The sequence below is a fragment of the Stegostoma tigrinum genome, chromosome 18, assembly GCF_030684315.1.
Source record: "Stegostoma tigrinum isolate sSteTig4 chromosome 18, sSteTig4.hap1, whole genome shotgun sequence".
NCBI lineage: Eukaryota > Metazoa > Chordata > Chondrichthyes > Orectolobiformes > Stegostomatidae > Stegostoma > Stegostoma tigrinum.
Genome location: NC_081371.1, coordinates 31,026,674 through 31,048,914, shown reverse-complemented (window position 1 = coordinate 31,048,914; position 22,241 = coordinate 31,026,674). Strand labels below are relative to the sequence as shown.

The following is a 22,241-nucleotide window of genomic DNA, read 5'->3' as shown; positions in this document are numbered from 1 at the left end:
GATTTTGACGCAGCTAGTGAGAGGGTTAAAAACCCCGACGTTGGGAGTGAGCGGTGTAGGGGAGAATAAGAATAAAGACAGGGGTCTATCTTGTGGATGACACAGAGGTATCCCAAAAGGATACCTTTGAACAGCCAGTGCAATTAAAACTACCTGATTGTTCACCATGTCCCACCTTTCCCTGTGAATCACAAAATTGCAGCAGAGACAGAGTGGACAATTAGCTGCCACGTAAGGGCCTCATTAAGCCAAAGGGAAGTTGGGCTGCGTGACACCTTATTTATCCCAGTAATATTTGGAGGAGGGGTGTGGGAATGCTAGGGCTTCAAGGGATGATGGTTTGCTAATAGCCCACTGAATTTTATGTGCCCCCACCTTCCCTGCATACATGTGCTGGTTTGGTTGCAGGGAGTGGAGAGTAAACATATCCATGATGTTTCATGGTACTTCAAAAAAATTACAAGCTTGACATTTGAACATTTTTATTTTCCCTAGTTCGGGTTGGTCTGAGGGAAAAAAAAACTACAGCCTTCCAACTGTGAGCAGAAAGTACATGTGCCAGAAGAGTGGGAACGTAGGAATTAGGAGGGCGAGTAGGCAATTCACTCTGTCAAGGGTCTCCAATTAGTCCAAGACCCAGTTAATTCCGATCAAAGTATTTGAAAGTCTTTATGGGAACTGAGCTGGTGCAATTCTCGAATAAGATCAGAAGAGGAAGGGAGAAGTTGGGAATTGCCAACATTTAGTTTCTGGCAGAAGTACCTTTTTACAGACCACATATCTACCTTCCAAAAAACTGGAATTGTTGGCCCCCTGGGAGCTCAGGCAGAGATTCATAAAATCTGGACTCTTACAGAGAATCACTTGTTAATTTCTATCCCATTGCATCTGCTGAGATTAATTGTGCAGATGTGAAATATTAGTGCGTGAAGCAGAGGACCTCTCCCAACCCTTAACAGGATTTGAATGTCAATCAATCAATTAGAAAACAAAGGTGATTTACTGGAGATAGTAAATATATGTTAAAAAAAAACTACAGATGATTTGTTGACACGGAGAAAAAAAAATTCGGTTGTGTGTAAGAGCGGTTCCAAGTATAAAGAAAACCCTCTCCCATGCAGCCAGCGAAAGTTACCACAGGGTCAGTGACAGCTACTTAAGTGAACAGCTCAGTTTTACAGTCCCCCCACACTTCTCATAAATGGAAAAGAAGCTGCAACTGCACAGTTTTCCACTGATGAAGACAACCCCTATGCCTATCTAAATTTATTTTCCAAAAGAACCAGAAACACAGAATAACACAAATATATGTGCAACAAACATTTGCAGTTGTAAAGTGCTTTCAGAGTAAAATATTATGGATTGCAGCTGTTTACTAAATTAACTCAGCACTACCTTCTCGCAGGCTAGAAATGCTGGCCCGGCCTATAGTGCCCATGTCCTATAAGTGAACAAAACAAAGTTCATGAAAGGAGGAACATTAACAACAAGCAAATGCCTTGATCTCCTAAACTGTACTCTGCTCAATACAGCAATGAATTATTCTCCTCAATAATATTATCTGGTAGGTCCCAGCACTCAGTTTCTTGATGGACATGAGAAAATGCACATTGGGTTTAAATACTTTCACTGACTGAGCCATTTGCAATTAGAATAAATGCACTGTTCGGGGAAAGCTTTTGTCAGTTGGTTCTTTACATCAGTTTTCAACAGAGCACGATAAATTCATGTAGGACTGTGTACTCACTTCAATTCAATTCTCAGTGTCAAAATTACTTGTTTTAATTGAAGGCTACCTTTTGGCTTCCGGGGGCTTTTTCGTTTTCACATTTTTAAGATGATGCAGTCAAGTAGTAAAAATGTCTTTTGCATATGTGTAGCCATGAGAGTTATCTGGACTCTCAGCAGAATTAGAAAAATTCATTGATAGGCTCAATAATCCTCAACCCTCCATTAAACTTAAAGGCACAGAATACAAGAAAAGCAGTAATTTTGAAGACAGTGGTATTTAATAGACACAAGATAACAAGCATAGTTTGGCAACAAATATTGTTAAAAAAATATCTGATTTGCACTTCTGCGCACAAGAAGCCAATACCAATAAAATATTTTCTGTAGACTACTCATGTCACAGCTAAACAATTACTTGATTTTCTCCGGGGCAGTCACTACATCTCAAGTATTTTATACGACTAAAAATGTGATGAAACTGAATCTTCCCATACTTCGCACACTTCTCCACACTTGCCCACTTTTCCAAACTCTCTTGACCACCCACCCCTCTCAGCCTCTTATGCAACACACTCTCAAAGTTTGCAGGATCTGTTTCTCACCTCCCCTCAGCAAGGCTTCCTTCTGTCCCCTCCCCTCCCCCCCCCCCCTTTTACAGAGCTTCTTGCCCTGTTTACAGACCGTCCTTGCAGATAGCAGCTCATCATCCTTGCAAATGTCCTCCGTGCCACCTATGAAGACTCCATGCGCTTTGTAGACCCTGACCAAACCCCACTCCTCCCCAACCCCACTCCACAGCCTCTCTTTCTCCCTGTCTTTTCCCTTTATGACCTAGCACATTTACCTCCCCTCCCCCTCCAGCCAAGCTGCAACCTTGTAAACCTCACTTATGTTTCCTCCAATTCCCCCAAGTCAACCTTGACCTTCTGTCTCAGCTGCCCTGCTCCCTCTACTCCAGCATTCTTGCTACCACTCATCATCTTGCTGCTTTACAAATCATAGGCTGTTCTTTCGTTCACGTTTAGTCCTGATAGGGTCACAATGAATATTTTTTCTGAAAGTCCTCAAAGTGTCTGGGGTATTTCCACCATGGTGATGACCACAAGTGTTAATAATGATAGATTTCTGTTAGTGTCTCTCCATTGGAAGGGGACAGTCATAAAATTTCTTGCATTATTTTTACTTGAGAGGTGGCTGACATGATATTTCAGTATGCTGTGAGATGAAACAGCAAATTAAATTAATGAAGGTTTCTGCAATGATAATGTGCACTCGACAAATTCAGTAAAGACATCTAATCATGGAATATAGTAAACAAAAAAATACACCTTTCATCTTCCCACTTCTTTTAGAGTTCTCTTCAGTGTCTCACTTTCATGCCTGAAAGTATCAGCATAAGTCAGGAGATAGAAAAGGCATGTAAGAAAGACACCATGAGAATAATCATTGGGGATTTCAATATGCAGGTGGATTGGGAAAATCAGGTTGGCAGCATTTCTCCAAAAAAGGAATTTGTGGAATGCCTGTTGTGGGTGTTTTGTTGGATCAGCTTCTGGTACAGCCCACTAGGGAGTAGGCAATTCTAGATTTGGTGACATGGAATGACGCAGACTTGTTAGCGAGCTTAAGGTGAAGGAACCCCTTGGAGACATGCTGAGAATGTGGTAGAATTCAACTCACAGTTTGAAAGGCAGAAGCTGGAATCGGATGTAATGGATAAAGGGAGCTACAAAAACATGAGAGAGGATCTGACCAGAGTTGATTGGAGCAGGAACCTAGCAAGGAAAGCAGTGGAGTAGCAATGGTGGGAGTTTCCGGAGGTATGGCAGAAATTCATCGCAGGAAAAAGAAATGTCCTTGGGGAGAACGAGGCAGCAAAGGCTGACAAGGGAAATCAGAAATCAGAGACCGCATAACAGCAGAAGAGAAAGCAAACAATGTGGTGAAGATTAGTGGGAAGCCAGAAGATTTGAAAGCCTTTAAAAACCAGCAGAGGACAACTAAAAAAGCAATAAAACAGAGAAAATGAAGTATGAGAGTAAGCTAACTTGGAATATAAAAGAACATTGCAACATTTTGCTTTTAAATATATAAAAGGTAAGAGAGAGGCAAGAGTGGACTTTGGACTGCTGGAGAAGTAGCAATGAGGAACAAAGAAATGGTAGAGGAACTGAATAGGTATTTTGCTTCAGTCTTCACAGTGGAAGACACCAGTAGCATACCAGAACATCAAGAGATTCAGGGGCAGAAATAAGTGTTCTGGCCATCGCTAAGGTGCTGAGGAAGCTGAAGGATCTGAAGGCAGATAAATCACCTGGCCTTCTGTTCCAATTGCAAAGCCTGAGGACACAGTCTCAGAATGAAGGGATGACCCTTTAGAATTGAGATGAGGGAACTTTCTTCAACCAGATGGTGGTGAATCTATGGAACTCATTGCACCAAAGGGCTGTGGAGGCCAAGTGATTAAGTATTTAAGACAGAGATAGATAAGTTCTCAATTAGTAAGGGAATCAAAAGTTACAGAGAGAAGGCAGGAGAATGGAGTCAAGAAACACATAATCAAGTGGTGGAACAGACTCGATAGGCCAAATGGCCTAATTCTGCTCCTGTAACTTATAATTTAGTAGTATTTTATAGGAGCAAGTTTGCAAAAATATCAAAGGTCTGAAAAAATATCTTGTCACCAAATTAAAACTGTAGGTTGCTGCTGTTGACCGCACAATATTTGCCTTGTCCTGCTGGCACATCTTGCTATGCTGCTCACAACCAGGGAGGCTTCTGGGGCTGCAACTAGTGTTTACTTGCCCTTCTTAACTAGTGATGCTGGTGATCAATTAGCCATGACCCACTTCAGGCATGGTTCAATTTCTAGGCTAGTAAATTCTTAGATGCATTAGAAAGGAAGAAGCAAAGTTTTGCAAAGGTAACTTGAAAAGAAATGGATGATATTAAGTTCAAGAAATTTGGATCATTGAAATTCTTAAAATTGAATTCGTTACACACATGTTTTTTTTAAAGGCCCATATTCTGGAGTATGGTTTGGCTGTGCATGAGAAGTTTGTACCGCAAGACATGAGACCATTACACAAGAAGCTGGTGGATCAGTTCTTTGTGATGAAGTCCAGGTTGGGGATACAGGTATGAACTCTCACAGCAAGAAGCTGCTCAAGTGAATGCCATCATCAATGCTTCCATATCTGATGAACTATGTGCCTTTTGAATGTTATGGTTGATGGCAGTAGAGAGTTAAACAATGAAATTTTGATTAACCCTTGTGCATCAATGTTTGAACCACATAAAGGCTCAAGATTTGGAGTAGAAAATACTGGCAATTTACAGAGATTGCTTATTGATTTGTCACAAAGGCAAGCAATAATATCTGTAATATTGTAAATAATGAAATTGTATTTAATTTGTCATGCACCACTTTTAGGCAATAAGCAGACTTCTTCCCTTTGTTTATTCCTGTGGTGTCTCTTTTGTATAATTTCCAGTGTAGAAATAAGTGAGAACGCACTGAAAGACCATAAATTGTTGATGAAAAATTATGTCACTTTGTTTCTTTAGTTGATTTTTATTTTTGTTGTTCTTATTTCATCTGCTTTACTTGACCTCTCTAAATTTTCTCCAATGATCATTTGGTCTTCTGTAACACTATAAATTTACGAGGAATGAAGTAATTTGATTGAAATGCAAAATGAAGTAATTGGCATAATTTGATTTGCATGCAGTATTGCAACATTCTGCTACAATTCAGCAGAATATATTCTTTATATTGTGAAGTGCTCACTATGATGTCTCTCGGTCTCCCCTTCCTTTCATGTTATACTTTAAGGGTACTAGTTTATGATTCACAATTCTACCCAAAGCTGTCTGGATTAGACATTTGGATAGAGTTCCCTTTATATTTATGCTGGCCTTTAACAGTCAATTTTCAGTTATTGATTTTTATATTTCCCCTTCCAAATAGGTGGTAGAATCTGGGGAAAGCACAAAACAGACTAATTCTGGCCTTTTTAAAAAGAATAAAGCTTGTATTAACTGGAAGGTTGCATAACTAGCGTTATATTAGATCAAAGTCAAATCAAAGTTAAAATTAAAGGAGAAAGGTGACCAAGTTTTGCGAAAATAAAAGCAAAACCTAAGGTAGTCAAACTGAGCGGCGTGATTTCTTCAGAAATTTCAGGAGGATGTTGTGGGATGTTGAATGAGTGGATGTTTTTTGCATGCTGTACAGCCTCATTTTCCTGCAATTCCTTCCAAGATGGATAGAAATATCTGATGATAACCCAGTACATGCTACTTGGAGTGGGATAATGTGGTACTCAGAATTTCTAGCCCATTATAAATCAGCACGATGGTAAATGAGAACGTAAAAAACAACAATGAAAGAAAACAACTTTTTCAAAAACTAATATAACTGACTAATCTTGCTTCTTTAAACGTGGCTTGGAATTCAGGATAGCTTCTTCCTATCTTGTTTTATGCAACCATGATTCACATTAATTGTAATTAATCTTGAAATCAGGCAAAGTGAGACAAATGCTGATGTCAAATCGCTGTGGCCTAATTGACACAAACAGACCCATTTTTAGAAAGAAAGCTGCAGAATGTGGGCATAGAAGTTGGCTGAGATCCAATATATCAGATCTGTACTGACTACAACACACAATTTCAGCATAATGCAACCAAAGATCTAGATTGCTATGAACATGGTGAGCAGCAAGAGCAAGGAAGGCCTGGAATGGTGTTTTGAGTACCCTTTTTAAAGGTTCTGGGAAAGCATCATCATCCAATTATGTCTTCTCTTTGGGAATTCAGAATGACCTATCTGAAGAATAAGATTTATATTTTCTCTTTGTCTGCAAATTACAGTCCATTTCTACGTTAGCCAAAATTGCCTCCCTGACTCCCTCTGGGAACAATATTATAATTATTGACCTGAATCATCAAGGTTCTTGTTTCATCTCAAACTTGATCCCAAGTCAAACTGTACGTTTTGGAAACTTTAATTTAAAGTCACAATTTCAATTATACATTTAATTTTGCAGCAACTTTAGCTAATGGCTGTAGTTTCATTGGAATAGTCAACTCAAGGTTTCCTTGTTGCTTGGCAAATGATGAAAAGTACTTTGAAATTAAGGCCTGACTCTCTGATTTAATATGTTTACCATGCTGAATATTTCCATTGAAAATCTCTAATTTGCAAATTGCTTTTGGTATACCTCAAATCTTCCAGTTTAAATGCTTTGAATGTCAATAAAACAAAATACCTGTTAGAAATACAGTCTGTTGGTTGATATGGAATCAATTATACTTCATTTCTTTCTCACAAGACACTCCATCTTTGAACATCTGAAACTTATGAAAAGATAGTAAAAGCATTGATTAGCTTGTGATTTTTAGTGAACTAATTATATTTCATATAGTACTCTGATTTAACAATACTGTGTCACTGATATTTGTCAGTAATCATTGATTCTAAAATGCAGCCTAGTTTATTAGGCTGTGCAACCTCAAATTCTAGTTTCTGTTTTTAAATGGTGTGGTGTGGCTCTGATGTAGTATGGTGAAACTTGGAGAATAAATCAGATACTATGGAATTCTGTATACGCAGATACTGGATTGGTTTACATTGATCATGTACAAAAGAGGGCCAACTTACTGTGTGATTGCTCAAGCAGGATGGCATGCATTAGTTTTCCACAAACCTTGTCTGAAATACCATCTTTGAAATGATTGAAAGGTTTTGTTCTCAGAAATGTTGCTCAGAAATGCTTCTACTAACTTCCTTTCACCAGTTTAAGGCTAGAAAATCTTTATCTTTCTATGATTCTCAACTTAGAAGGCAAGCAACTTTACAGCACCCTTGCACCGTAACACACCTTTTTTTATTCACTCATGGGATGTGGGCATTGCTGCCTGTCCCTAGTTCCCGAGAAGCTGATGGTGAGCTGCCTTCTTGAACCTCTGCAGTCTGCATGCTGTAAGTAGGGAGGGAATTTCAGAATTTTCACCCAGCAACAACGGAGGATATATTTCCATGACAGGATTGTGAGTAGCTTGGAGGGGAACCTGCAGGCAGTGAGATTCCCACACATATGCTGCCTGTGTCATTCTAGGTCGAAGTGCTCATGGGCTTGGAAAGGTGCTGTCTGAGGATCTTGGTGAATTTCTGCAGTGTTGTTGCCTGACTAGTCTGTGAGACAGCTGTCCCAATTTTGGCACTAACCCCTCAATGTTAGTGAGAAGGATTTTGCAGGGTCAACAGAGCTGTTTCTGCTGTCGCCTTTTCTCTGTCACCACTTGCAAATTAACTTGGCAACTTTCTGTTTTGATCTGTGGGATTGGTCCATTACCAGCAAGACCTGCATTTATTAGTAAACCCTACTTGTCCTTGGAAGGATGTTGGTAAGTTGCTTTATTTGACTACTGCGGTCCATATGGTGAAGAAACTCCTTGAGTGCTGCCATGACTTTTGGCATCCTCCTAAGCAAGAGAAAAGAACAGATTTTCTGATGAACATTGGGTTCCGAGTCCCAAACCAAGTTCATGTTGTTGCTGAGCCTCACAAACTAAGTTTATAAATGAGTCAATCTGCCATTTTTTATTCTGGCTTCTGTTTATCTAACTTTATAAAAAATTGATCAAATGTGCCTGTTCACATGAAATCAGGCATACTTCGAATGGCAGAAGTGCCTCTTAAGGGGAAATTGTACTGCGATTGTAGACTGGAGGGATTGCTTGTGGTTATGTAGCTGAAAGCTATAGAGTTAGTGGTCTTGGTTATTACCTGGAAAACCCTTGTGACGGGTGCCCTCAATGAGTAACTAGTATTCTTTTATCTTCCAAGCTACAATCATGAAGAAAATGCCTTGCAGGAGCATCAGAATAGATAAGTGAGCATACAAGACAAGGACTCATTGGTTACAAAATGATGGTTCGTAATTATTCCTGTTAAACCTTAAACAGATGGATCAGAATTGTTGGATTTCTGATTGGTGTCAATCTTCTAATGAAGTGCGAGCAAGAGCCATGAGGCTGGAATGAAAGACTGCAATTGGATAGTGGTAGTAAGGGTGATAGTGATGAGAATCACAAGACTGTTGGTGCATTGGGCTGCGAACAATGCTTCATAATTAATGCAGGTGAATGAGCTGCTCTGCAATTGCTGTAGGTACATAGAGCACCAGTGGTCAGAGCTGCTCCCATCGTTTGTGACATCTGATTCATTGCCATTTAGTGAAAGGGATGTTTGAGAAGTGCTCTTTGCCCTCCTGCATTTTCCCCTGAGATATATATCTGCTGGTGTGTTGCATGGATCATTTGCAACAATCAGTTGCATGTGTGAATATCACTTTCTCCAGCATGCATGAGCCTAAAATTAGATTGCTTAGAGCTAGTTTTTCAAGCAAAAAATATTTCAAGCATTATTTTGTGTGGCACACAGGCTTTTTGTATGGTTGGAACTGGACTGTATCTCATGTGAGTTAAATTGTAAGTCTGAATAGTTATGTAGCCCATTGCCTGTATAAATCAGGGACTTAATGATGGCTGAAGGCCAATTTATCAAATTGAACCACTAGTACCACAGAGGTCAAATGTTATGACTGCCTGAGCGTGGAGGAGCCAGAAGAAGCAAAGGCAGTCCACCTGGTGTTGTACATTTAAATTACAGACTGTCCCTGCTGTTACAAACTCGCTCATCCTGCTTGCATGTCCAAAGTGTGCCACATCTTCAGCTATGTCATGGACAGCTAATCTCATTTTCTGTCGTACCCCACCTTTTGATGCATCCAGATAGTGCCCAGATTTTGCATGCAGTCCAATCTGTCAACAATGCTTTATTGTGAGCATCAAGCATTCTAGAAGACTGCTGAAGTGTATTAGTCAAAATGGGCAGCAGTGGATTATTCATATCCTTGAATCTATTCTTCCAATTAGTTAAGTCATGGGTGATCTGTATCTCGATTGCATTTGTCTGCCTTTTGATCTGTACTACTTGATCTCCTTAAGTGATAAATAAAAATCCTGTTTTCAAATTTGAAAATAACAGTGACATGCATCACAGTTATTTTGGGGAAATAATTCCAGAATTCAACTGCACTTTGTTTAAAAAGAATACTGTTATTTGATCCCTGAATAGCAGGTCTCTAATTTTAAGACTGCGTCCCCTTTTTCTGGACTCCTCCACTAAAGGAAATTGTTTCCCTGTATCTGTCGCACCAAATTTAGCATTTTGTCATTTTAAACAACTAAATTGTATCAACTTGCAATTTTCTAATCAATAAAATTAAAATTTGTGGAAACTGCCAACCAAGCATTAATCTTTTTTAGCACTGATTTCATTCTGTTAAATCATTCAAGGTCGACATATCTCTTTAATGTGCAGCAGCAGAATCTGGGCACAATGTTAGATTGTATCTTTGTAAAGCTCTACACAATTGAAGCATAATTTTCTCTCCTTTGAATTCCAGCCCTCCTGATGAGAGTGATGGCCACAGTCACAAACTGGCAAAAAGTGGAAATTTGTGTTCCATGTGTAGCGGTGCTGGGGTCACTATTATTCAACAATTGTGTAAATGATTTAGACTGGAATTGGAAGTTTAATTTTCAAAATTGAGGATGACACCAACTGGGGCTTGTGGGGACTGTGGAAAAAATGCAAAGAAAAAGTAACAAACTTGCAGAATGGACATGTAATTACCACATGAATGCCAGTAGAGATGTGTGAGGTGGTGACTTTTTGCAAGAAGAATAAAGACAGTATACTTTTTGTTGATATTTTATATCTTATAGAGAAGGAAAGGATCTGGAAGTACGTGTTAGCTCTGTTTTTTAATCAACCTGTTCAGATATGTAATGACATACCTTTGGAGCAGGTGGGACTTGAATCCAGGCCTCCTAGCCCCAAGGTGGTGATACTACCACTATGCCACAAGAGCCCTATGCATTAGCTCTGTACCAATTGTGTTTAATGGCAGACAGGTGCTGGACATTAAACTGGGCATTCATTTATGAGCCTGTAAGAAGTAGATTGACTTAAATTGTGGTTATTGGGATTGGACGTGAATGTTTGTAAAATGTCGTGTGAATAAATATAATTGTGTGTAACGTTTGGCTCCAGTTCTATCCTTCACCAATCGATTTCTGAAATAAAACAGTACAGATAAGCAGGCTACTAAAACTACTGACACATCTTAATAAAGCCATTTAATAAGAATAAAGCAAAGCAATGGCATTCAATTTTAGCATGATAAAGTTAGAAGTTGGAGTAGTAACGTTTAATTTTTATGGTACCTCGAGTATACGACACTTAGACTACTGTGCACAATATGGCCTCCATAACAAGACTCTAGAAACATTGCAAAAACTATTAATTGAAATGATTTCCAGTGCTCAGAAGTTATACTCAATAGCAGGCTTTGAATGGGTTAGGCCCCCTCCTGTCTTCTCTTTTCCAGTAGAAGGAGTGACCTCAGAGAGAGAGAGATTTTAAAGAGTTTGATGAGGCAGTCTTAGAAAAACAAAGTTTCCATTTTCTGACTAAAACCGAAGCTTGGAATTTTAAACATAAGTTGAAAAACAGAATATTGTAGTCTCTTTAAAATTGAAGTTGAAACAGATAATGTTGGACACATTGAAGGCATTGGTTCTGACTTCAAGAATTCTGCTCACAGTACTTGGTCCCAGATATAGATGCTTTAATTACCACCATGCAGAGACAGCTTAGAGGCTGTACACTCTCTGTAGACATCAACTTTAATAATAGCACAATCTATCAAACATTTCTATAATCGTAAGAGCCACTTGTAAATAACTTGTAAATTGGTGATGAATCATTTAAATAACACTGGTATGGGGTCCTTTCTGCTGCTGAATGCATGTTATGTGTGTTAAAGAGCTAGGCATTGGTTGGAGCCTTGAACTCCAAAATGGAAAAGCTGTTAGAGAAGTTCCTGGTGCTGAAATGCTTCCAATACCTGAATTGCTCTAGAAGACCCCTCTAGTCCTTGGCTGAGGATTTGTCAAGATGCACGGGAGTAGTTGCTTGCTGCGCAGGTTTACCAGAAACCAGCTAACAACAAGGAAACAAGGAGGACATCAATGCAGTTGGAGTGATCAGCTTTGCTGATTACAATGTCAACAAACAAAACTCCAGTTCCTTGAAGTTAGGGCCACATACTTCACCATGTGGTAAATGGTTGGTGGTGAACTTGTGCACCCTGCAGAATACCACTGGACATTCTGACATGCCTTCTGCTGTCTATTAATAGGGGATTTCAACTTCCCCCACATTAACTGGTGTAGTCATTGTGTAAAAGGTTTGGTGGGAGTGGAATACTTAAGTCCACTCTCAGCTGTTTAAGCCAACAACTACAAGGTGCTTTAAGAGAGGAGGCCATCCTAGACTTACTGTTGATGAACTCGTTGAAGTATCAATGAGGAAGCATTGTGAAGACTGCAATCATAACTCTCTTAGATTCAAGATCGTTATGGAAAAGGACAAGAATGGGCCTGAAATCAAAGTTCTTAATTGGAGGAAGGCTGATTTTAATAAGATCAGTTATGACTTGGCCAGGGTAGACTAGGAGTGGATACTTTCCAGTAAATCTGTCTCTGAACAGTAGGATGGATTTGAGAGGGAAATGTGGAGCATACAGGGCTAACAACATATTTCAACAAAGAAAAAGAGCAGGACCAATAAATCCTGTGAACCCTAGATGATTTATTGGCTTAAAGGAACAAGGGAGGCTTATTACAGACAACAAAGGCTCAAAACAATAGAAGCCTTCAAGAAGTATGTATTGTATAAGAGGGAACCTAAAAGAAAGATAGGGGAGCTAAAGGGAACATGGAAGGACATTGGCAGTCAAAATAAAGGAAAACCCTAATTTATTTTACAGGTATTTTAAGCGTAAAATGATAATGAGGGAAAGAGTGGAGCCCATTAAGGACCACATTGGTTGTGCATGGAGCCTTTGTTATGCATGGAACCAGACAAAATGGATCATGTTATCAATGAATAACTTCTCGCGTGAAAGAGCCGATATGGGTATAGAAATCAGAGAGAAGGTCTGTAATACCATTAAAGAAATTAGCATAGATAGACAGGTGATTCTTCATGCTTTGGCAGACTTAAAATTAGATAAATTTATTCTAGCTCTTGAAATTTATCCCAGGCTGTTGAGTGAGGCAAGGGAGGAATTAACAGGGGCATTTGTATTCTCTCTGCCCAGAGAAGAAGTGCCAGAGGATTGAAGGACATCCCTTATGATAGTAGTATTAAAGAAGGGAACAACAGATAAACCAGGAACAGGATGGTCACTCTAACCTTGATGGTGGGGAAACTACTAGAAGTGATTCTGAAAGACAAAATTGATCTGCATTTAAACGAGAACAGTCATTATGGTTCTGTTAAGGGGAGGTCACGTCTGACTGACTTGATTATGTTTTTTTGAAGAGATGACCAGGTGTAGGTAAGGGCAGTGCATTTGATGTACTCTACTTGGACCTCAGCAAGATTTTTGGTAAGATCCCACATGGGAGACCGATAGCAAAGGTAAGAGTCCTTGGGATCCAAGGAAATTTGGCAAATTGGATCCACAATTAGGCAACTGGCAGGAGTCAGTGGTGATGATTGATGGGTGTTTTTCTGACTAGATGTCTGTACAGAGGGATCCCACAGGGGTCAGTATTGGTCCCTTGCTGTTTATAAATGATTTAGACTTGAATGTAAGTGGGTTAATTAGTAAGTTTGCAGATGACACAGATATTGGCAGGGTGGTCCATAGTGAGGAGGATAGCCTTAGATTACCAGAGGATATAGATGGGCTGGTCAGATGGACTGAGCAGTGGTGAATGAAATTCAATCCAAATAAATATGTGGTGCTGCACTTAGGCAAGACATACAAGGCAGGGGAATACAAGATGAACAGTAGGATCCTGGGAAGCTTGTGCAAAATCCCCTTAAGGTAGTGGGACAAGTGGATAAAGTGATTAAGAAGGCATATGGGATATTTGCCTTTATTAGTTGCAGCATAGGTTTTAAGAGTAATGAGGTTATGTTGAAAATATAAAAAGATGGGTAGGCCACAAGTGGAGTACTGTGTATAGTTCTGATATCCACATTATGGAGGCATGTGATAGCATTGGAAAAGATGTAGAGGAGATTTACCAGAATGTTGCCTAAGTTAAAGAGTTTCAGTTACGAAGAGACATTGCATAGACTGGGGCTGTTTTCCTTGGAGCAGAAGACATTGAGAGGAAACATGATTGAGATCTATAAAATTATGAGGGGCATAGATAGGCCAGACAGGAATAACTATTCCCCTTAATGAAGGGATCAGTGACCAGGGGCGCAGATTTAAGGTAAGGTCAGAAGGTTTAGAGAAGATAAGGAAAAACATTTTCACCCAGAGGGTGTTGGAAATCTGGGAACCCTCCAAAGTGCTACCCACCCTGACCCACCCCCCTGCCCTATGCTTGCATTTCCCACCCTCAACACTGTGGGTAATTTGGTATGGCCAAACCACCTAATCTGCACAGCTTTGAACTGCAGGATGAAACCAGAGCACCCAGAGGAAACCCAATCAGACACTCGGAAAATGTGCAAAATGCACACAGTTGCCTGAGGCTGTTCTTTTATCAAGAACAGTTAGCTGTACATATTTTACTGGTTGAAATTCAGTTATTAAACTAAATGACCAGACATCTTGATAGTTTTGGCCCGGTTGCTGAAATGTGCACGTTTTCATCTCCACAAAATTCTCGAATGCGGGTTGTGGTTTGCGGTTCTTGAGGGTTGTGGGTTGAGTTTGTTGGGCAGGTTTCCCTGGGCTTTGAATCAATTTGGCTGTGGTTGAGTTTTAATTGATGTATGATCTATGGCGAGGTCCTAGCCTAGTGGTATTATTGCTAGACTGTTAATTCAGAGACCCAGGTTATGTTCTGGGAACCCAGATTTGAATCCCACCATGGCAGATGGCAGAATTTGAATTCAATTCAAGTCTGGAATTAAGGATCTAATGACGTTGATTGTTGGCAAAACCCTATCTGGCCCATTAGGGTGACAGTAGTTGACATAACTTACATGTGACTCCAAACCCTCAGCAATGCAGTTGACTCTTAACTGCCATCTGTGTATTAGGAATTGGCAATAAATGCTGGCCTTGTCCCATGAGTTAATTTAAAAATATGGAACTGGGAGTATGGGTGAGTACGGACTTATGAGCTGGAACAGAGAGTGAGAGGTAGTAAGCAGGAATCTGAGTTCTGCACCCAGGTATTCAATGTTTGGGGCAGCCCTCCCTCAGTGTTTACAAAATGTGGAGGTGGATGAACACAGCAGGCCAAGCAGCATCTTAGGAGCTCAAAAGCTGACGTTTCAGGCCTAGACCCCATCATCTCTGCTTCAGTGGTTACTTATTCTGCAGCATTCCTGCCAGATGGGCTGTCCCACAGGACACTGTATATTATTTATTTTATTCCTGTGAGGCTGGGTTGCTGTCACTGCTGACTTAACCTGTTGCAATGATGAAAATCTACATCACTGGCTCGTAGTCAGAGATGAAGGCTTGACTGAGGCAGAATTCTCAGTCATACTGCGCATTGAAGTCAGCCTTTGGGTTTCCATCAAGTTGAAATTCATTGAAGATTATTTGATTTTTGATCAGTTTGAAATAAAAGCTGAAACACAATTTTACTTATCATGTGCATGGCAAGCCTTTTCTCTGATGGCTGTCTTCAATAACTGAATGCCAACAGTGGCTTAAAATATTCCAGGAAATGTCGTTACAGGACTTCATACCTTTAAGGAGCTTTTGCCATTGATCCTCCAACGTGTCAGTCAGTACGTGCCCTCTGTTAGCTTTTTAATGAGTCCCAGTTCAAAATTTTGAACACTTGGGCAACACAGTGGCTTGTTGGTTAACACTGATGTCTCACAGCCCCAGGGACCTTGGGTTCAGTTCCACCCTGGAGCGATTGTTTGTGTGGAATTTGCACATTCTCCCCACAACTGAGTGAGCCTCCTCTGGTTTCCTCCCCCAGTGCTCTGGTTTCCTTCCACAGTCCAAAGGTGTGCGGGCTACATGGATTAATCATTGAAATAAATGGATAGGGTAGGAGGTCAGGATGGTCTTCAGAGGGTCAGTGTGAGCTCACTGGGCAGAATGGCCTACCTCTACAGGATAGGGATTTCATGGTCACTCTAGTTGGGAAGGTTGTCCAAAGAATAGAGGAGTAACAGTTAAGCCATGTTATTATTGAATCGTAGAACAGGTTTGAATTATATAGCCTGCTGTCTTCTTCATTTGCTTTTACTTTCACTCACGGGAAAAATTTCAGACTTTTGAAAAGGAAAGCCAAGAGAATATAGAAATGATAGTAAACTAGCAGGAAACATAAACGCAGGCTGTAAAAGCCTTAATGGGTATGTAAGCTACATAGAGTCAGGAGAATTTAAAAATGAAAGAAATGAAATGGCAGAGAAATGAAACAAACACTTGGCCTTTATATTCACAGAGGAAATTATTTGTGACCTAAACATAATGGAGAATCTAGGGACTAGTGTAACCAAAGCACTACAAGATGTTAATATTATTAGTTTAAAACAAGGACTAAAGAAGTTGAAGGGACTTAATGCCGATAAATCCTCTGGACCCGATGTTCTATATCAAAATTTTGAAAGAAATGGCTGTAGAGGTGTTAAAGCATTGGTAGTCATCTTTCAAAATTCTATGTATAATGCTGTTATTTAAGAAAGAAGACAGAGAGAAAATGGAGAACCACAGACCTGTTAGTCTAACATAAGTCAGAGGGAAAATGCTAAAACCTATTACAAAGAAAGTGATGACAAGATGCTTACAAAATATTGGTAGGATTGGGCAGAGTCAACATGTATTTAGGAAAAAGAAATCATGCTTAACAAACCTGTTGTACTTCTTTGATGATGTATTGAAAAGAATGGAGAGGGGAAGTAGTAGGTGTGATACATTTGAATTTTCATAAAACTTTATAAGGTCCCACCTGAGAGGTTAATAAACAAAAAGAGCGCAAATGGAATCGGGAGTGGAGGGATGGGGATATAGCATACTGGCTGAAAACTGACTAATGGTTCATGATTTGTGGGGTATGGTAAGGGTCAGTGCGTGTGCAGCAGCTACACTCTGTCTATACCAAAGATGTGTGAGGATTAAATTACAAGTTTTCAGATGGCACGAGACTTGAGACTAGTGGGAGCTTTGAGGGTGATGTAAAGAGTCTTCAAGGGCGTTTGGAGATCGACAGTGAGTGGGCAAAATTTAGCAGCTGGAATACAATGTGGAGAAATGTATGATAACCTACTTTGGTTGGAAAACAGAAATAGAGTATTTCTTAAACGTTTAGAGGCTGGGAGGAGGCGGTGCGGCAGTAATGTCACTGGTCCAGAACCCTAGGCTGAAGATCTGGACACATGGATTTGTATCCTTGCATGACAGATGGTGACATTTGAATTCAATAAAAATCTGAAATAAAAGAACTAGCCTGATGGCAATCATGTAACCCCTGCTGACTGTCATAAAAACCATTGTTATGTACTAACCTCCATTTGCTGGGGGGGTGGGAGGTGGGTGGGGGGAGTGAGCAGCGGAGTTGGTTGGTGGGGGATGTGGGATGTGGAGACTGTCCTTACACAGTCTGGCCTACATGTAATTCCAGATCCAAAGCCACACGGTTAACCCTTAGGGCCCTCTGGTCAATTTGAGATGAGCATTAAATACCTGTTAAGACAATAATGCCTATTGTCTAATGAATGAATCTTAAAAAGGTGTTAACAGTCTAAACAACTTGGATGTTCATAATCACGATCGACTGTAAGTTGATTGGTAGGTACAGCAAATAATTAGGAAGGCAAATGATCTATTTTATGAGATATCATAGATAAATAAAGATTATTATATGGTGAGACTGCCCACAGTGTGCACTTCTAGTCTCCTTATCGACACAAAGATACACTTGCCAACAAAGGTTCACCAAATTAATCCCTGTGATGGAGGGATTGTTGAATGAGCAAAGATTACCTTGACTGGGTCTATATTTTCTGGAGTTTAGAAGAATAAGAGGTGATCTCATTCAATCATACAAAATTCTAATAGGGATTGATAGGGTAGATTTCCACTGGCTGACCCAGGGGTGCAAGTGGGCACAATAAATAGCAAATCATTTACAATTGAAGGGAGGAGGAATTTCTTAGCTTAGAGTAGGTATATCTTTCAAATTTTCTTCCCCAGAGGACTGTGGAGACTCTGTCATTGATTCTGTTTAAGACTTGCATTAATAGATTTCTACATATTAAAATTGTCAAATAATACAGGGGTGGTGCAAGTAAACGGTGTTTGATATTACTGAATGCTGATGATGCCCCAAAGGGTTGGATGACCTACTCCTGCACTGATTTCTTAAATTTTTAAAAATTGCATCAATGTATACATTTTGATCATGTTACTATGAAATTTTTTGTTCGGTCAGGGCTTGTGGACCTTGTTGACTAGGTCAGCATTTGTTGTGCATCCTAACTTGCTCTTGATAATGTGATGGTGAGCTGCTGCCTTGAGCTGCTACAGTCATTGGGGTTAGGCATATCCATAATTCTGTTGGGAATGGAGTTTGAGGATTTTGGTCCCTCAATGGTGATGGAATAGTGATCTAGTTTCAAATCAGGGTTGAGTGTAGCTTGAAACAAAACTTGCAAATGGCAGTGTTCCCATCTATCTGCTCCCCACATCCTTCTCGGTTGTTGTGATCGGGAGGTGCAGCCAAAGGAATTATGAGTTGCTGCACAGCATCTTACTGCTACATGGTGTGCCACTGGTGAAGGAGTGAATGTTCAAAGTGATGGATATCTGTGCAGATGAAGCAGACACCTTTGATCTAGATGGGGTTGATCTTCATGAGTGTTGCTGAAATTGCACCACCCAGACAAGTGGAAAGTATTCTGTCACAATCCGGACTTGTTTCTTTATAGATCACTTACAGGCATTGAGAAGGCAGGGGGTAGATTTCTTGCTGTAGAATTCCTAGCTTCTGCGCTGCTCTTGTAGCCACAGTATTCATGTACAGTTAGTTCCAATTCAGTTACTGGTCAGTGTTACCCCAGGGATTTGATGGTAGAGAACTTAGCAACTATAATACCATTGAATGTCAGGGGGAATTGATTCAAGTTTGACTTGTTTAAGATGACCAATTGGCTTGCACTTCTTCTTTCATCTGAACATGTGTTGTCATCTATCAGCCCAAATTGTTGGCCTTGCTGCAGACAGACAGCAGCTTCTTCACTATCCGAGAAGTCATGAATGGTGCGGAACGTTGTGCAATCACTTCTAACCTTATAATGGAAGAAAGGTCGTTAAAGCCCCCGAAGATAGCCAATGCTAGGTCACTATCCTGAGGAGCTCCTGCAGAGATGCCCTCCGAATAAGATGATTGATCTCCACCAACCACAGCCATTTTCCTTTTTGTTTGGCATGTTGCAGACCAGTAGATTCCCATCGACTCCAATGTTGCCAAGGCTCCTTGATGCCACGCTTGATCAAATGCTGAAAAAGAAAGTTACTCTGGAGTTTTGTTCTTTTGTCCATGTTTGGACAAAGACAATAATTAAGTCAGGAGTTGAGTGGCCCTGACATAACACAAACTGAGCATCAGTGAGAAATATTTAATAATTGCTTTCCTCTTGTTGGTACAGATATTCAATCCCACTCAGTTTTGATTTGGTAAATCTTTGGTTTAAGCCATTACCAAAGTTTTGATAATGTTAGTATTAAAAGTGCAATTGTGCCCAAAAGAACTGCCAAACAGTAGGAGCTTAAAATGGCAAACAGATCATGCATACTAGATTAAAGCCTTATTTTTATTATTTTTTATGGGCATGCACTTAATGCTAAGGTCCTGGGAACTGTTGCTGAACCAGAAGACCTTGGAGTGCAGGTTCATAGTTCTTTGCAAGTGGAGTCGCAGGTAGTTATGACAGAAAGAAGACATTTGGTCAGTGTATTAACTATAGGACTTGGGAGGTCATGTTGCAGCTGTACAGGACATTGGTTCGGCCACTTTTGGAGTATTGCGTGCAATTCTGGTCTCCCTGCTATAGGAAAGATGTTGTGAAGCTAGAAAGGTGCCAAAAAGATTTATAAGAATGTTGTCAGGGTTGGAGGCTTTGAACTATAGGGAGAGGTTCAAAAGGCTGGGGCCATTTTCCCTGAAGTGTCAGAGGCTGAAGGGTGACCTTATAGAGGTTTGTAAAATCATGAGGGGCATGGATAGGGTAAATCTGCAAGGCCTTTTCCCCAGGACTGGCAAGTCCGAAACTAGAGCGCATAGGTTTAAGGTGAGAGGGGAAAGATATAAAAAGGCCCCAAGGGGAAACTTTTTCATGCAGAGGGTAGTGCGTGTACGGAATGAGCTGCAAGAAGGAATGGTAGAGGTGGGTACAATTACAACATTTAAAAGGCATCTGGATATATGAATAGGAAGGGTTTAGAGGGATTTGGGTCAAAAACTGGCAAATGGGAGTAGATTTATATAGGGTATCTCGTCAGCCTGGACGAGTTGGACTGAAAGGTCTGTTTCCATGCTCTGTATTTCCATGACTCTGACTATATGTCCTTGAGTATTTATTTTGAGAAGCTGAGCTAAGTTTGGATGTTTCCAACAAACACAGCAAAGTAATTCTTGATTTCAGCATGCAGGATAGTACATAGATATGGTTGTGGTACTGATTCAAATTTACTCTGCTGAAATTTTCATCTGCAGCCTCAAATTCGGCTCTAGCTATGTAATGTTTTGCCTGGGAGGACAAATTGTAAACACCACTGTGTTGTTACTATGACTGCATATTTTGACAGTTAATCTATATTTTCTGTCCATTTACAGGATTTTCCAGGATATGCTCGTGTGAGCCCAATACACTTAACCAACGGTAGCCCTCGTACTTGCAGGAACCCTACGCTGGGTGCTATAAGTCCAGATGGAGCCAGACTTGTTAACAGGCGTAGGTAAGATGATCTCCAAAACTAATTCTTTTTAAAATGAATGCTTTCTGCATATAAGATCTCTAATTATTTTCTTAGTTTTATACAGAGGGCATGAAAGTAAGAAATGTTGTGTTCTACACATCTCATTAATTACCCATGAGATCAGGCAGCTGAAAGACCATTACTGTACAATTTCATGTAATTATTCTTTTTGATAAAGAGTACAATTTAATTCAAATGATGTTTTTGTAACCCCACAGTTCGTCATTGTTGAAATAATTTCACATGTTTACATCATTTGAAAAAGATATTTTCAATTGGGCACTACTTGGTCAAATTGTACCCAGATTTTGGCTACAGTAATAACACCATGTTAACAGTGGTTTTACCCATTTGAAAACTCACAGCATAGTTCAGTAGATACTGGAGAGGAAAACATTGGTCATGGGATTGCAAAAACACAAACTTCAGTCCATTTCCCAATGGATAAACATAGCACAAGCGACAATTTTATTTCCCTCCACCCACAGAAAAAGCAGTAGTAGAGTTAAATACAAGTGGTTGATTTAATCACTATAATCCCACAATGCTGACAGTTTGATTCAGCCCTTCTGCAACAATCCTAATTCATGTGAAGGAACCCTTTGGATCGGTGACCTCAGGGTATGTGAGATCTCAGAGGTATGTGAGTTCTCCACAGTAGATACTGACGTGAAATATTCACTTAGGATCTCACCTGTTTCCTATGGATCCATACATAGATGGCTTTGTTGATCTTTCAGGGGCCCTACAAAGTATAGTGGTTTATTTTTCATATATTAAAGTGACCACTTTTCATTCAGATTGGCGCAAGGTAAAAAATTGTTTAGATTTAAAGTTAAAAGACTGTTCTAATTATCAAAATTGGCAGGTATGATGTGGTGGGCATAATGGAGATGTGGCTGCAAAGGGATCAGGACTGGGAGCTAAATATCCAAGGATATACATCCAATAAAAAAGACAGGCAAGTGGGCAAGGGGGTCGGTGTTCCCTTATTAGTAAGAAATGAAATTATATCAATAGCAAGAAAGAAAATAGGGTCAGATGCTGTTGAATCTGTGTGGGTAGAGTTGAGGAACCACAAAGGTAAAACAAAACCATAATGGAAATTACCAAACAGTAGTCAGGATTGGGGCACAAGATATACTAGGAGATAGAAAAGGTGTGTAAGAAAGGCAAGTTTACAGTGATCGTGGGAGATTTCAATATGCGGGTGGACTGGGAAAATCAGGTTGGTAGTGGATTGCAAGAAAACGAGTTTGTGGAATATCTGAGATAATGGGAACTGCAGATGCTGGAGAATCCAAGGTAACAAATTGTGGGGCTGGATGAACACAGCAGGCCAAGCAGCATCTTAGGAGCACAAAAGCTGATGTTTCGGGCCCAGACCCTTCACCAGAAAAAGCCACAAAAGCTTTTTCTGATGAAGCGTCTAGGCCCGAAACATCAGCTTTT

At 40.1% G+C, this 22,241-nt stretch overlaps 1 protein-coding gene across 12 annotated transcripts in view; it reads left to right on the top strand.

Annotated features, from left to right (window-relative positions):
* Positions 1 to 22,241, top strand: part of dock4 (dedicator of cytokinesis 4) — a 402,360-nt gene that overhangs the window by 345,442 nt on the left and 34,677 nt on the right. For 11 of the 12 annotated variants that reach the window (XM_048548410.2, XM_048548411.2, XM_048548409.2 and 8 more), the window contains 2 exons: positions 4,750 to 4,869; positions 20,647 to 20,768. In XM_048548410.2, the coding sequence (XP_048404367.1) occupies positions 4,750 to 4,869; positions 20,647 to 20,768 (242 nt within the window). Of the gene's footprint in view, positions 1 to 4,749; positions 4,870 to 10,208; positions 10,816 to 20,646; positions 20,769 to 22,241 lie in introns of those variants that run through there. The other variant, XM_048548414.2, reaches the window with a different exon arrangement.